The sequence below is a fragment of the Gorilla gorilla genome, chromosome 5 (genome assembly GCF_029281585.2).
Source record: "Gorilla gorilla gorilla isolate KB3781 chromosome 5, NHGRI_mGorGor1-v2.1_pri, whole genome shotgun sequence".
NCBI classification, from domain to species: Eukaryota; Metazoa; Chordata; class Mammalia; order Primates; family Hominidae; genus Gorilla; species Gorilla gorilla.
The window spans coordinates 103,639,979-103,655,745 of NC_073229.2; the positions used below are offsets into that span (position 1 = coordinate 103,639,979).

The following is a 15,767-nucleotide window of genomic DNA, read 5'->3' on the forward strand; positions in this document are numbered from 1 at the left end:
GGGCGCGGTGGCTCATGCCTGTAATCTCAGCATTTTGGGAGGCCGACGCGGGTGGATCACAAGGTCAGGAGATGGAGACCATCCTGGCTAACACGGTGAAACCCCGTCTCTACTAAAAACACAAAAAATTAGCCGGGCGAGGTGGCGGGCGCGTGTAGTCCCAGCTACTTGGGAGGCTGAGGCAGGAGAATGGCGTGAACCCAGGAGGCAGAGGTTGCAGTGAGCCGAGATCATGCCACTACACTCCAGCCTGGGCGACAGAGCGAGACACCGTCTCAAAAAACAAAACAAAACAAAAAAAAAATTTTACCTAGATTTGGCCTGGTGAAAAATATTAATTCAGACAATGGGAGCCCCTTTACCTCAAAGGGTGTTAAGGGAATTATGGAAAGTTTACAAATTAAATGGAATTATCCACACCCCTTGGCATCCCCCTTCCTCTGGAAAGATAAAAAGAGTAAATCAAACTCTCAAAAAGCTATCACCAAACTAATCTTAAAAACTAAAATGCCCGGAACCAAATGTCTCCCAATAGCACTCCTTAGGATTAGAACAGCCCCAGGAAAAAACTTGGGATTGTCCCCCTACAAGCTATTATATGGGCTCCTATATTTTGGCAGAGCTACAAATCTCCCTACCATGGAAACCAAGGATCAATTCTTAAGAAATTATAAACTGGCCATATCCTCCACCCTGTCACCCCTTAGGTTAAAAGGAGTTCTAACTCAAACTCCGCCTCTTAAGTTTGCTGTTCACCACTTCCAGCCTCATGATTTCCACTTCTAGCCTGGTGATTTGATGCTGATTAAAACTTGGAAAGAAGACAAGCTCCACCCAAGCTGGGAAGGACCCTCAAGTGCTCCTAACCACTGAAACAGCCATGCAAACAGCTGAACAGCAGCAGATTCACTCTACTCCAATCAAGGGACTCGTAAAACAGACCCCAGAAGGGAGGGGAAAACAACAGTAAAAAGTGCCTGGGTCACCTAAGGAACCCTTAAAGTTAACTCTAAAAAAAAATCTAAAAAGAAAACATAGGCTGGCCCCATTTCTGGAAGTTAATATGGCTAAAATGGGCTACTATACAAAAAGCAGAATGTCAAAATGGAAACTGGCAGGGAACTCCTCCCTACCCAATCAAGTTGGTAATCAATGTAACCAAAATGGTAGCACCACAAACTATAAGATTTAATACCTGCCCGGTCTTACCTTGTGGGAATTTGAAAAATCAGAGACAGCTCTCACAGGCAAATAAGTATCTTTGCCCTGAACCAGATACAGGTTACAGCAGCACATGACTCCGCCCCAGCTGGGATGATGTATGGTAAACTACCCAATTTCAGGGTTGGACGGTAAACACGGGGTGGGTAACTCCGAGCTGGAGACCCTTAAAGAATAAACTACATCTGTCCAAGGGCTCCCTGCCAAATAACTGCCAGAATTTAAAATGCAATCCTATACTCATCACCATTAACAATCCAGCCATTCTAAACCAAGAACCAAAGGAAGCGTCTTGGGTATATGGGTTAAGAGCAGACATCACAGGGAAAGACCCCCTAGGGCAATTCGTTCTCAAAAATCAAGAACTCAACCTCCCATTTGCCTGGGACTACTCCAACTCCAAACCCTAATAAACACTTTAGTCCACCAAATAATAACCCTAAAAGGGTAAAAATAATTGAGGTAAAGAATTTAAGGCAAACCTTAGAAATTGAGACAGGGTACAGGGATGTGAATGCCTGGGTCGAATGGGTCAAATTTTCGGTACAAGCCCTCAACAAGAGTAACCGCTACGAGTGTGCTGCGAAACAACCTCAGGCAAAGGTGGTTCCATTTCCTCTAGGATAAAATATCAATCCTGAAGGAATGCATTGCATGTTGGCTCTATACCAGAACAAGGATGCATAGGAAAATGAAACTTATAAGAGTCTGTCATTGCTCTTTCCTGCATTGCGGAGGTCAAATCCCAGAGCAATTCCCTCGTTCTCTATAGGGAATATAAACCACTCTTGTCTCTTTAGGCGGGGGGCAGAGTTCAATAAGCCCATGGGAGAATTTTCAACTTGTACCCACATCCTAAACATCAGTGGTAAGGCAATGGCAATCACTCAGCTCTCCACATACCCAGTGATAACAGCATGTGGTATTGTGGGAAAAGGAACCTCCGTAACCTGTTACCATCCGATTGGACCGGGACTTGTGCTTTAGTCCAATTGGCCATTCCCCTCTCCCTGGCATTCCATAAGATACCCAAAAATACACATGGCCACCAAAACCAAAAAGATGTAACAAATTCTTTTAATCCCAATATACATGTTAACTCAATAGGAGTCCCTAGGGAGATGCCTAATGAACTTAAGGCCCGAAACCAAATACCTGCTAGGTTTAAGTCAGCACTCTTCTAGTGGTCAACTATTAATAAGAATGTGGATTAGATTAACTACATCTATTATAATCAACAAAGACTCATCAATTATACTCAGATGCCCTCAAAGGGGGTAGCTAGCCAGTTAAATGCCATCAGCCAAATGGCCTGAGAAAACAGGCTTGCACTAGACATAATACTAGTGAAAAAGGGGGGCATATGTGTTATGCTGGGTGGGAAACGTTGTACTTTCATTCCTAACAATACTGCCCCAAATGTAACCAACACGAAAACTTTACAAGGACTAACAACTCTAGGCAACAAACTGGCAGAAAATGCTGGAATTAATAACCCATTTAGGGGTTGGCTAGGTTGGTTTAAAAAATGGAAAGGCATGGTAGCTTCAATCCTTACATCTCTCATAACTGTGGCAGGAGTCTTAACAGCAGTGGGATGTTGTATTATCCCTTGTGTGAGGGGACTAGCACAGAGATTAATTAAAACGGCTATTAATAAGCAAATGCCCATAACTTACCAGCAAAATAACCTGCTACTATTAGAAACCAAATTAAACTCACTCTCCTAGAAAGAAAAAAGTTAACAACTTCTAAAGCAATTCAAGTACCAAAAAGGTTTAAATAAAAATGCAACCAAAGAAAGTAAATAGAAAAGAGGAGAGAATTAGTGAGAAAACATTTTAAATGGTCCACTTTCAAGGCATGATAAATCTAAGCACTGGCAGCCAGCCTGCAAATGTAACAAACCGCAGGGCTCATGCACCTAGAGGGTCACAATAAGCGAACAGAATGTAGAGGAGGGGTCAGCCAATAAAAGGGAAGAAAATTTAGTTATTGGGAAATCGAAATTTAAGAGAGGAAGGAGATGGGGTAATCCATCAGCCTTATAAGGTATCCTTATAAGGGTAACCTTGTAAGGGGTATAAAACTTAGGCAACATCCAGGAAGATGGTAACCCCGCAGAATATAAATCATGCTGCTATAAAGACACATGCACTCGTATGTTTATTGCGGCACTACTCACAATAGCAAAGACTTGGAACCAACCCAAATGTCCAACAATGATAGACTGGATTAAGAGAATGTGGCACATATACACCATGGAATACTATGCTGCTATAAAAAAGGATGAGTTCATGTCCTTTATGGGGACATGGATGAAGGTGGAAACCATCATTCTCAGCAAACTATTGCAAGGACAAAAAAAACCAAACACCGCATGTTCTCACTTATAGGCGGGAACTAAACAATGAGAACACTTGGACACAGGAAGGGGAACATCACACACCAGAGCCTGTTGTGGGGTGGGGGGAGGGGGGAGGGATAGCATTAGGAGATATACCTAATGTAAATGACGAGTTAATGGGTGCAGCACGCCAACATGGCACACGTATACATATGTAACAAACCTGCACATTGTGCACATGTACCCTAGAACTTGAAGTATAATAAAAATATATATATATATAAAAGAAATAATTGGTTAACTCACTTATTTCTAACCCAGGTTTTGAGAGATGTCTCTAAATCTGTGAAGAATATTTGAAATGGTTTGTGCTAACTCATGTTTAAGAAAGATTATCCTTAGCAAACTAACAAAGCAACAGAAAACCAAATGCCATTATGCCATTGTAAGTGGGAGCTAAATTATGAGAACACATGGACATATAGAGGGGAATGACACACACTAGGGACTATTAAAGGGTGAAGGGTGGGATGAGGGAGGAGATTAGGAAAAATAACAAATAGGTACTGGGCTTAATACCTGGGTGATGAAATAATCTGTACAACAAACCCCCATGAAACAAGATTACCTATGTAACAAATCTGCACATGTACCCCTGAACTTAAAAGTTTAAGAAAGAAAACAAAACAAAACAAAAGAATATATTATTTTCTCTGCTAAACTTCTGATTATTTAGGTTCTATTTTGAAATAAGGTAGGTTTTTCTAACCTATGCGTAATACTTATATCATCTCACAATTCATCATTGCATTTAATAAGCAAGTACATCCTTAGGAAATATAACAACCCAAATAACTTAACTTTCCTAGAGAATGGAAACTTAGACACTTGTGAAAATTCATTTGTAAAAAATTAGTCCTTAGTCCTTGTAGAAACTTGCAGCTGCCTGGCTAATTGCGCTTCAGAAAAATAGCTCAAATAAGCAAACAGGCAAATAGAATATAAGTTAAATAAAAAAGAAAAGACATAAAAAATTAGACCAAAAAAAAAGAAACAAAGATGAGGTAAAGGAAGTAATTATTAAGTTTTCTTGTGAAGTATAAAGCAATAAAAACTACTATAGCTTAACAAGATTACATAACAATTTATCACTGGACAGGACCCTAGGAAATCAAGTCTTTCCTTTGCAAAGATTTAGGAAACTGAGGCCCAAACTTACCCAAGTTCACAACTGGTCTAAGATCAGAAAGCTCAGTTAGTAAAACTTGAAACAGACTGTAAGTTTTCTGACTCTTCGTTGAGTGACCTACTCAATATTTCAATAACAATCAGGTGATAACTACCTCATCTTTGAAGCCACCTCCACCTGTATCTATCCCATCCTCTTTACCCTCTCAACTCTGCTAAAACTGAAGAAGCATTTCTACTCCTTTTTAAAGCTAAACCTTTTACTCATCTTCTTTCCCATACTACCTCTCAATGTCAAGGATTGTGCGTCTGCAATTGTGCCCTCTCTACAGGATCATTCCTATCAATGAAGAGGTGCTAATGAAGCTGATGCTTGATTCCATGTTCTGTTGCATCTACAACCCAATCTCTCCACTCCAATTTTCCAATAATTTTTTGAAGAGTAATCTTTAACCTAGAATGCTATCACCACTTCTTTCCAACCATTTCCTTTTGAACCCACACTAATTAGGTTTTCATCCCCACCACCCCACTGAAACAGCTTTTGTCAAGCTCACCAATGACATTCACCTTCCCAAATCCATCAGCCAAGTTTCTTATTTCTTCTTTTGCACATCTCCTCCCACCATCAGCCAATTTTCTGTCCTACTGGTCCTTAACCTCACAGTAGTGTTTGACATAACCAACCATTCCTTCCCTCCTAAAAACTCTCTTTTCTTACTTGCTTTTCCATAGTGATCTATTTTCCTGGTTTGCTTAACTACCTCGCTGGCTGTCTCTTGTCAGTCTCCTTTGCTGAATAATCTGCTTCCTCTTCCTGATCTCTAAATGTTGGAATACACAGGGCAGCACATGTTATCTACACTCTCTCCTTAGGTGATTTCATCTAGACTTCATTTACCCTGGCTTCCACATTCATATATTCACCTTCCTACTTGACAATTCTATTTGGATATCTAAAAATCATTTCAAATTTACATGTCCAAAACTGAAATCATTACCGTCCCTTTTCCACCTCAACTCTTTCCTATGTTTCTGATCTCATTAAATGGTAAATCCATCCACTAAATTACTCATGACTCAAATCTAAAAGATCGTCCTGGATTCCTTCTTCCTACATCTCTCAGCCAAACCATCTGTAAAACAAGACACTTTAATCTCCATACTATATTCCAGATCTGACCATTTCTTACCGTCCACAGTGCTACTGGTCTAGTCAAAGTCTTGTGAGTCTAGTCCACATCCATGTTTCCTCTGTAGAACTTCTGCAATAACCTCCTGATATTCCACTTTCATCCTTGCTTCACGTCAGTTTTTCACATGACAGTGAGAAAAAGCAACTTAAAACAGAAATCAGACCAGCACTGCTCTCCTGCTTAATATACTTCAATGGTCTCCTACGGCCATCAGAGTCCTTAACCAGGCCTGCAAACTTATACAAGGTCTAGCCCTTCTGTCAACTTCTGTATCCTTACATCACTCTTCCTCTCAAAATCTCCTTTTTCAGGCAAACTAGCCTTCTTCTGTGCCTTCAACATATAAGATTTTTGCCAACAGCCTTAGTACTTGCTGCACTAACTAGAACTTCACAAAAGTGGTTCCTTCTCTTCTTCCTGTTCTCAGCATAAATGTCACCTTCTCAAAAATGGCTCCCTGACAATTTTCTATTAAAGTGAGCCCAGTCACTCTATCCTATTACTATGCTTTATTTTCTTCACAGACCTTGTTACTACTGGAAATAATCTTACATTTATTGCCTTACTTCTCCTAGTAAATATAAGACCCGTGAGACAGAACTCTTGTCTGTTTAGTTCACCATAGTAAACACACCACCCACCATTCATTATTTGTGAAATGAATGATTATAATGTTATTTCAAATAGAATATTAAGTTCCATTTTATAAAATTTTCCTTTTTGTTTTAAAGAAAATATTAAATCTTCCCTCTTTTAAAATAATTGCATAAGAATTACTTAAATCTCTAGAATTCCTGAGAGAGTCAAAAAGTTTTCCTCAGAGTCACTGCCATTGCAAAGCTGAAATATTTTTTTCTAGGTTAATTTTAAATAACTGAGAACCTAATAAGGTTTCAAACAAAATGAATTTCACCTGCAGTTACAACAGTAATTTCTGACTAATGTAATGTAGACATAATACTATTGAATGAATATAATTATTCTTTTTCTTAAAAGGAAAAAAGTGATCTTAGATTAACAGGACACTGAAGATTTATAGTCCATGTGTAGTCCTGCAACTAATTTAAACCAAGAATCAATCAGTTAACAGTTGTTCGTTGCAGGAGGAGTGGGGAGCGAGGGAGTGAGGGGTACTTGTATGTTACCCATTAGTTCCCTCTCGATGCTAATCAAAGAATTAACTAGATAAAAGCAAAAAAGGAAAATTATAAGCCTTGTGCCCAATTTTAATTCCTAAGAACTGTTTATTTCCTAAAGCTGGCTAAACATGCTACTACAGCAATTAATAGAAAGCTACCAAATCTAATACTTGACATTGTTCATCCAAAAGTAAACTCTTCTTTAAAAAAAAAAAAAAGTAAAAAGTCCCAAACAGTACAAATTACACATAACAGGTCAAAAAAAAAAAAAAAAGAAGATAACCTAAAGATCCTCGAGTGCCAGAAGTTTCTTTTATCTCTGATTACAAATGAATCAGAAAACAAATCTAAGCTGTAGAGTCCATTGTATATAAATATCATAATGATATCTAATTCATCTGACTCTAAGAAACCATCTTAGTTTTAAGAAAAAAACTGTAAAATCAATAAACCGTTAATTTCCTGACATATCCCTGTGCTCAGCTTCTTTGGATAAAACATTGCTGACTGGCTACCTTTGCTACCAGCAAAAGAGTTCACAAAACAGACAACTAGGCAAATAAAATGGAAATAAACTTCAGTGAGAAAGATATAAATAAGGACATTTCTCCTCCCCGCAAAAAAGATGAGATAAAAGTAAAAACCATATTGCTATATTTGGTTTTTCTCCTTTGTGGAAGAGGAGCAGTTACAGTGTAACTGCTCCTCTTCCACAAAGGAGAAATGAAGTAAAGTTTTCCACTCTTCTAATACATGTCCCCACGTATTTATAAGCATTTTCCTTATTATACTACTTATCTGCATAATCTTGCTTAAAAACCAAACTATTTTTATTTAAAAATAAAACAAAAAATAAAGTTTGGATTTAAAGTATGATCAAATATGATCAATCAGATCACAGTAAATGCTACATTTGAAATGTAAGACACAATCAGCTTATTTTAAACATTTTAAACAATGGATCAAATTAAAGCATCTTAAGTACAGTACATTTTCCCAAAGTTTAGTCAGTCAAATGAAAACATCATAACATGTTCATTCATTCATTCATTCATTTATAAGACCTTTACTGAACACCTATGAAGTGTCAGGCGCTAGATTATAGATGGAGCTGAAGATACAAAAATGAGTAAAATACAACTGATCCCTTACCGTTAAGTAATTCCCAACCAACAGGAAAAAAAAATAATGCGACAGTCTATAAGTACTAATGATAAAAGGAAGCAGAGAAAGCTTAGTAAACTCAGAACTAAGATCAGAGGATAGAGGGAGTTTGAGAAGGTTTCTAGAGGAGATAATGCCTAAATTGAGTCTTACGGTATTAGCAGAGGTTAAGCACAATTATAATTTCATGGATGTGTGTGTTTGAAAAGTGGGGTGGTAAATGAGGTTAGAAAAAGAAGACAGTGAAGTACGACCCTGTTTCAATAAGAGGATGCAGCATTTGCAAAAGTAAAAGGCATTAGATAAGCATGGCATATCACCAAACTACAAATACTTTACAACTGTGCTGTCCAATACAGTGGCTCCTGAGCACCCCAAATGTAGCTATTCAGAATTGGCATATGCGGCAAGTGTAAAATACATGTGGAATTTTGAAAACTTAGTACATAAAACAGACCATAAAATAGCTCTTCTATAATCTTTCTTATATTGACATATGCTAAAATAATATTCTGGATATATGTGACTTAAAAATACATTAAAATTTCACCTGTATTTTATTGTGTGTCTACTGAAAAAATGGATATAGCTCACATTCTATTTCAAATGGACAATGCTAGCTTAAAAGGATGGCACTGGCTGGGGAGTAGTGCTAAAGTAATAATAAGTGGGACTGGATCGGGTGGAAGATAATACCACAAGAAGAATCTCTATGTCATTAATAAGTTGGTTGGAAACCAAGGCTCTTCAGTAGGGTTAATATTATCAGATCTGACATTTGCAAGGATCCATCTCCAATCTAAGAATTGGAGGGCAGGAAAGCTGGAGGAAGAATATCAATTGGTCTCGATAATCACTGACAGACAGTGTTTTGAAAGTAGTATAACTAGAGATACAGAGTACAGAACTGATTCCAGAAATGTTTTTCAAGTAAGATAAACTACACTTGGTGACAGATTAAATATGAAGTCTGAGAATAGAGAAGAACTTGAGTAAATTCCAAAGTTTTGGGCTTGCAAAATTAGGAGAATGTGGTATTCAAGCAGGACAGCTTTGGCAGGGAAAGGTGATGGGTTCAATATTGGACATACTGAGTTTGGGATGCCTATGGATAGGAAATGTATGTGGAAATACCAAAAATTAGCTACAAAAGTTTGACAGTAACTCAAAAGTTCCAGATCAGAAATAAAAAATTGGGAGAGTGTTAATAAAACACAAATAGCGTAAGCCAAAGGAGAGGAATAACACAGCCAAGAACACAGAGTAAAAAAATAGAAGACAGAAGACTGAAGACTGGATTATTGGGAAAAACAATAATGAAATATGGTGGGCCGAGGAAGAAGATCCCACAAAGGAGTTGAAGAATGACAGGCAGAAGAAGAACCCAAGAGAAGGGTAGCATCTTTATTTTAATGGGCTTCCATTGTGTCCTACAGAATTATAGTTCCACAATATGTGTAACGGAAAAGATGTGACTGACAAAAGAAGAAAAATCTCTTTTCCAAAGTCACAAACTACTTTTTTGATATTTAAAATGATACTTTGTCAACTTAGAGAATCAAAACAAACTATTATTTCCTATAACTTATTTGGATAAACATAATAGCTAACATGGGAAATCACAAAGTGAAATATTTAAAATGGTAATATAGAATTTAAATGTGGAACAACTGGAAAAAACATAGATTAAAATAACCATGCAAAAGAAAGAGGGAATTAGTAAAGAACTGGAAACATCGGTTTTACCATTCTAAAAAACATATAGCCACTCCCTCTGCCAAAAACTAAATGATGACTTCTGATTCCAAAGATATCTCTAACGCAAGTTCTTAACGTGAAGATAAAGGACGGGAATAAATATGTATGTGCCCAAGTATACTTTCCAAAGAACAAAGTGAACAAAAAAGGGATTTATATCAGATGAACTGGACCAGGGCTCTTCACTGTTAAACACTATCCCACGGTCTATCTAACGTAAACATCACGTATCTGAGTACCGACTCCAACTCGAGTATGCCAAAAAGGCACTTTCTTTTTTTTTTTTATTTGTAACCATCTTTACTCCTCTCATCCCATCCCTGAAGGATGTATAGAAGTATCACAGCCTGGACAAGTACGGCTTTCCACTCTAACCACAGTTTCAATAATAACACATCTATTATTATCCGAGAGCTACCAAAGCCTCCTTTTCCGTCTTGGCCCTTGGCCCTGCCCCTCCTCTCTAGTCTTGAGTCTCCACGGGCCTCCGGGGTTTTTGTTTTGTTTGTTTTAATAACAACCACTTCTCTAGATCCGCCTGCTCCCTTTCTTCTCTTCTCGGTCCCAGGAAGTAAATACCCTTTCCCAGCTCCTCTCCTCCTAACTTCCCAGTCCCCCCCAGTGCCGGTCAACCTCCCTTCCTCGGGACCCTCTCAGGAGCCGAGCTCTTTACTCATTTTCCTAGGTCTTCCTTCTCCTCGCGGTCCCTACATCCTCCCCCATCCCTAATCCCTTCATCTTCCCTGCTTTAAGAACCACCCGCAGGCCCCCATCCACGAACGCCCCTTCGCTAGCTCCCCGACGCTTCAACCCAGCCCCACCTCGCACCTCCACCTCCCCCGCCGTCTCCACGCCCACTTCAAAGCCCACCTCCAACCCGCCGGCTCTTCCGCAGAGCCGATGCGGCGTCCCGCCTCCTCGCCTTTCCTCTTAGGACCGAACTCCCAGCTGGGGCCTCGGCGTCTGACCGCCAAAGAGCGGGTGCCTGGTTCCTGCGGAGGCTGCCGGGCGGGTGCCGAGGTTGCCGAGATGCGGGAGGTTTGAACACAAGGATGGGACAGAGGCGAGGACCGGGGCTCCTGGGTGGCAGCGGCGGTAACCTGGGCTCCAGGGTAACGGAGGCGGAGGCCTAGACTGCACTACGAAGAGACCGCAGCCAATCATGATGACTCTACCCGAGCTCCCATTGGCTTCTGTCTCCAGACGGCCCTTTTTATTGGCTTCTGTGGAACTGGAAGGCGGGACGGCGAGTGCGGGAGAAGGTCTCCATTGGCCGACCGCTCTAGCTGTAGCGGAGACCCCAAGTAGGGAAACTGGGGCAAAACGCGGAGCGCTCCAGGCTCCTACGGGCTGTGCGGTGCGAAGGCTCGACTGCTGAGCGTCGTGGGCTCCGAGAGGGACGCGGGCGGAGGGCAAAGTGGGTTCATGATATGAATTGTAAAATTGGCGACTGCGTAATGTAAAACACTTAACAATTGCTTAGATTTCCTTTGGGAAATAACTTGCTTTTAAATTGTAAACAAATTACAAACAAACTGCTAGTGCTTCTGGGTCTTCTTACCGAAATGGCTGATTCAGGAGGATGCGGGGTGAGTGCACTATTGTTCCTGCCTCGAGATCCTGGCCGTGAATCACCAACGAGCCGTGAGTTTGGCTTGAAAGTGATTTTTAGGTTTTGGAACGGGTTTGGGGTGGAATGGCATCTGAAATATTTGCACACAAGTTTTTTTTTTTTTTTTTTTTTTAAGGAACGTTTTGAGGAGCATGTCAGCCTATTGAGCGCTGACGTGTGACATATTTTCTCTTTTAGAAATGGCATTAATTGCGGGAGACAGGGAAGGTAAAAAAAAAAATCCTCTTTCGTGAGGGCTTTAAACTGCTCCGAGCCATCTGATTATCAAGGTGGTTTAACACTACTCTGGTGTTCTCACTATTGTTAATTTCTCACTGGCCTTTACCACCATTCTGTAGAGAATCTAATATTTGAAGGCAAATGCGTTTAATGAATCTTCTAACCATGAAGATTGGTAATTCGTGCTTCTCGCCTAACCTCGTTTTTCCACCTTTGCACTGTTTCAAAGCTTTCATTTTATCCTGTCAATACATTTTACTTCAAGTTGCAGACTAACCCACCCAAACAATATTGTGATTAAATGTAATTTTCTGTATGCGAAATATATCTGTACAAGATGGCAGTCATCTGTTAGTGAAAATAAGATGAGTAATCCCTAAATTGCACGGAATTACTTTTCATCAATTCTTTAATCTATCTCTGCTGACACTGTTAAAATAGCTCACTGGTTATTATGGACTCTGTTAGAATTAACATGTAAATGTATGGGTGGATTACTTATAAAGGAAGTTGCTAGGAAGAATCAGAAAACATACCGTATTTACGTGGACAAATGTCTGTCACAGGAGCGTCAGATCAGGATTGCTGAAGGAGAGCTGAGAATGAAACCACCATTTATTCAGCACTCAGAATGCTCCAGGCAGTGTAATCTCATTCCATCTTCATTCATGACTCCAGACAGGTATTGTTATTCATTGTTTATACTTGAGAAAGCAGATTCAGAGAAGTTAAAGTATCTACCACAAGGTACGAAAGTAGTTAAGTAGTAATGCCAGAGTACAAGCCTAGGTCTGCTTCCAAATTTCGTGGTTTCGGATTTAGTGCCTTCATTGTGTTTCACCTACAGGTTAAGAAGTTTTTGGTAAGCAAGAAAATATTTAAGACGCTGGGAGAATCCAAAAAATTGTCTAGTTGTGTGTAACATAGTCTCAGGATTCTTTACAGTGTGCAATTTTATTCACCCCCTCATATTCAAAATAACAGTATCAGTTTGACCTTGAAAAAAGACCAAAAAATGTATAAATTTACAGAAGTAAAAACTAGTTTATTGAATTACCATTTTAAAAGGTTACCCCAAAATATGAGAAAGCAGTTTTAAAAGTTTTATGACATTACGTGGTTTTATATATTATTTTTGATAGGGCTAGAATTTTCTAAGATACCATTTGACATTTTATTTCAGTACCACACAGGATTCTGGTTTTCAGAAATAAAGGAAACAAAGTTATCAAAACCACATTTATATTTCTGCCACTTGAAATTATAGTTAACAGAAATCAGACTCTTTTCTTGTTTTTAAAGATTTTGTTTATGAAACAAATTCTGCAATGGTCATTAAGCACTTTGGAGTTTTATTTTTAATATCCTGGGCTTCTTCCATTGATACTGCAATATCTCCAGATTTGCTACATTGCTAACTGAATGTTCATTTTCTGTAGGACTTTGATTGGCTTCTTTATTGCTATATGGCAATGATGTAGATGTTATAATGTAACTAAAATATTCCTACAAATGCTTACTAGTAGGATTATTCTCATTTTCCTTTGGGGAAACTAGTGTCGAGTTTGAATGGTTTGTTAGAAGTTTCAAAAAAGTAATAAGTAGATAAATAGACTCTCTAACTGTAGACAGAGAAATTACAATGACCATAATTTGTAAAGGAGGGGACATACTATATATAGTATCTTGGAAAGCACATAAGTATAATTATCCTTAGCTAAAGTTCAGTCGTCTATTTCATACCATTCTACAAAAGAAGAAAAGCAGTGTCACAATTTTATATAATTTACAGAAATGTGATACATAACAAAAATTCAAAAATTTTTTCTCTAACTTCTTGATCTCATGTTGCTTGGAAATTTTAAATTTATTAATAGATTCTAGGTAAATAGTTGGTTTTAGCATATAACACTAAATTTGAAACAGTATCTAATATGCTGCATGTCTAAGAGAAATTGAATGGATTGGTTGAGTTGGGTGTAAAGAACAGTATAATTGGCCGGGTGCTGTGGCTCATGCCTGTAATCCCAGCACTTTGGGAGGCCAAGGCGGGTGGATCACGAGGTCAGGAGATCAAGACCATCCTGGCTAACACAGTAAAACCCTGTCTCTACTAAAAATACAAAAAAATTAGCTGGGCGTGGTGGCGGGTGCCTGTAGTCCCAGCTACTCGGGAGGCTGAGGCAGGAGAATGGCATGAACCCAGGAGGCGGAGTTTGCAGTGAGCCGAGATCGCGCCACTGCACTACAGCCTGGGCAACAGAGCAAGATTTCGTCTCAAAAAAATAAATAAATAAATAAATAAATAAATAGTATAATTTCATACCTAGAAAGTGGGCTGCTCTGATGAAAACAAATGTAGTCTTATCTGATTGTTATTAATACTTGCTTTTGCAGTACAAAAAGCTAGTAGCCTTTGATTATTGCTCTGTTTAAAGGATACAGTTTCTGATCACTTGATGAAATGTACGAGTTTTTTTTTGTTAATGGAGAAAGAAAACTTGAGATGTTTGTAAAAATGTGTATATACTTACAACATAATGCTGGTCATCAATAGAATGAACTACTGATTAACACGGATTAATTTTAAAGACAATATTGAGCAAAAGAAGTCAGACACAAAAGAATATCTTCTGTATAGTTCCATTAATAAGTGATTCAAAAACAGGCAAAATTCATCTAAACTGGAAAAAATTAGAACAGTTATTGACTGTGGGGATGGAGGTAGGATCAAGTGGAAGGGACTGAAAGTTATTTTTGGAGTGATGTGAATATGCTGTTTTGACTGACGTGGTAGTTAAAGAGAGTTTCCAGCCGGGCATGGTGGCTCACGCCTGTAATCCCAGCACTTTGGTAGGCCGAAGTGGGCAGATCACTTGAGGTGAGGAGTTTGAGACCAGTCTGGCCAACATGGTGAGACCCCCATTTCTACTAAAAATACAAAATTAGCCAGACGTGGTGGTGTGTGCCTGCAGTCCCAGCTTCACGTGAGGCTGAGGCAGGAGAATTGCTTGAACCTGGGAGGCAAAGGTTGCAGTGAGCTGAGATCACACCACTGCACTCCAGCCTGGGCGGCAGAGTGAGACTCAGTCTCAAAAAAAAAGAAGTTTCCTTTACCAAAATTCATTAAAATGTATAAAATATGTGTGCTTTTCACTGTATGTAAATTTTACCTCAATTTCTTAATGGCTTAAAAAAAAGAATGCATTGGTTTGTATAACAGAAAAATCTAGTAGACCTAGCTCCATGTATGGTTGGATCCAAGTGCTCAATGTTATTAAAATTTTTTCTTCTCTTTGTCTCTTGGATGTACTTTTCTACGTGTTGGTCTTATTTAAGGCAGGCTTTCCCTTCCAGGTATGGCCACCAGTGCTCCAGATTTATATTCTATTAACCTCACAACCCCAGTGGAAAAAGAATATCTCTTTCCTGATTGGTCCAGCAGAAATCTTGGTATTAACTCTGACTGCCCACACTTGAATATGAACTATTAGTAAGTACTGTGGCCAAGAGTTTGCTTCGGGAAAGAATATGATAAAGTCACCTTGTCTTTCATGTTCGCTCAGAATAGTGAGGTGATTCTCCACAGGAAAACTGGAATGCTGTTACTAGAAGAAGAAATACTGGACAAAGCTAATAGATGTCCCCAAAAGTGATGATAATAATTTTATTCAAATAGGTTCATAGATCAGTCTGGTGGGCTTGTTTTCACATTTTATTTAAGAAAAACTCTTGTAATTACAAGTTCCCCAGTCTGTAAATACAGATGAGATTAACCAAATTTTGTTATTTTTTGACTGCCTCTGCTTTATAGCACCCCTCCCCTCCAAAGACTTCCCCACCAATAATTTCTGGGACTTCCTAGAGAGTGTCTCATACTTACAAACATACCTGCCTCTACT

At 39.0% G+C, this 15,767-nt stretch overlaps 2 protein-coding genes across 11 annotated transcripts in view; one reads left to right on the forward strand and one right to left on the reverse strand.

Annotated features, from left to right (window-relative positions):
• LCA5 (lebercilin LCA5) overlaps positions 1 to 11,368 on the reverse strand; it is a 52,695-nt gene extending 41,327 nt beyond the window's left edge. For 2 of the 4 annotated variants that reach the window (XM_063707721.1, XM_063707720.1), the window contains exon 1: positions 10,842 to 10,874. The gene's annotated coding sequence lies outside the window, so the exon portion shown is untranslated. The other 2 variants (XM_004044322.4, XM_055391965.2) reach the window with 2 other exon arrangements.
• Positions 11,369 to 11,405: 37 nt separating this feature from the next.
• Positions 11,406 to 15,767, forward strand: part of SH3BGRL2 (SH3 domain binding glutamate rich protein like 2) — a 166,166-nt gene continuing 161,804 nt past the window's right edge. For 3 of the 7 annotated variants that reach the window (XM_063707727.1, XM_063707728.1, XM_063707722.1), the window contains exons 1-2: positions 11,406 to 11,430; positions 12,432 to 12,547. Coding sequence is in view for 1 of the 7 variants with exons in the window: in XM_055391966.2 (XP_055247941.1) it covers positions 11,579 to 11,602; positions 12,432 to 12,547 (140 nt within the window). In the remaining 6 variants the exon portion in view is untranslated. Of the gene's footprint in view, positions 11,431 to 11,477; positions 11,658 to 12,431; positions 12,548 to 15,222; positions 15,359 to 15,767 lie in introns of those variants that run through there. The other 4 variants (XM_063707724.1, XM_063707725.1, XM_055391966.2 and 1 more) reach the window with 4 other exon arrangements.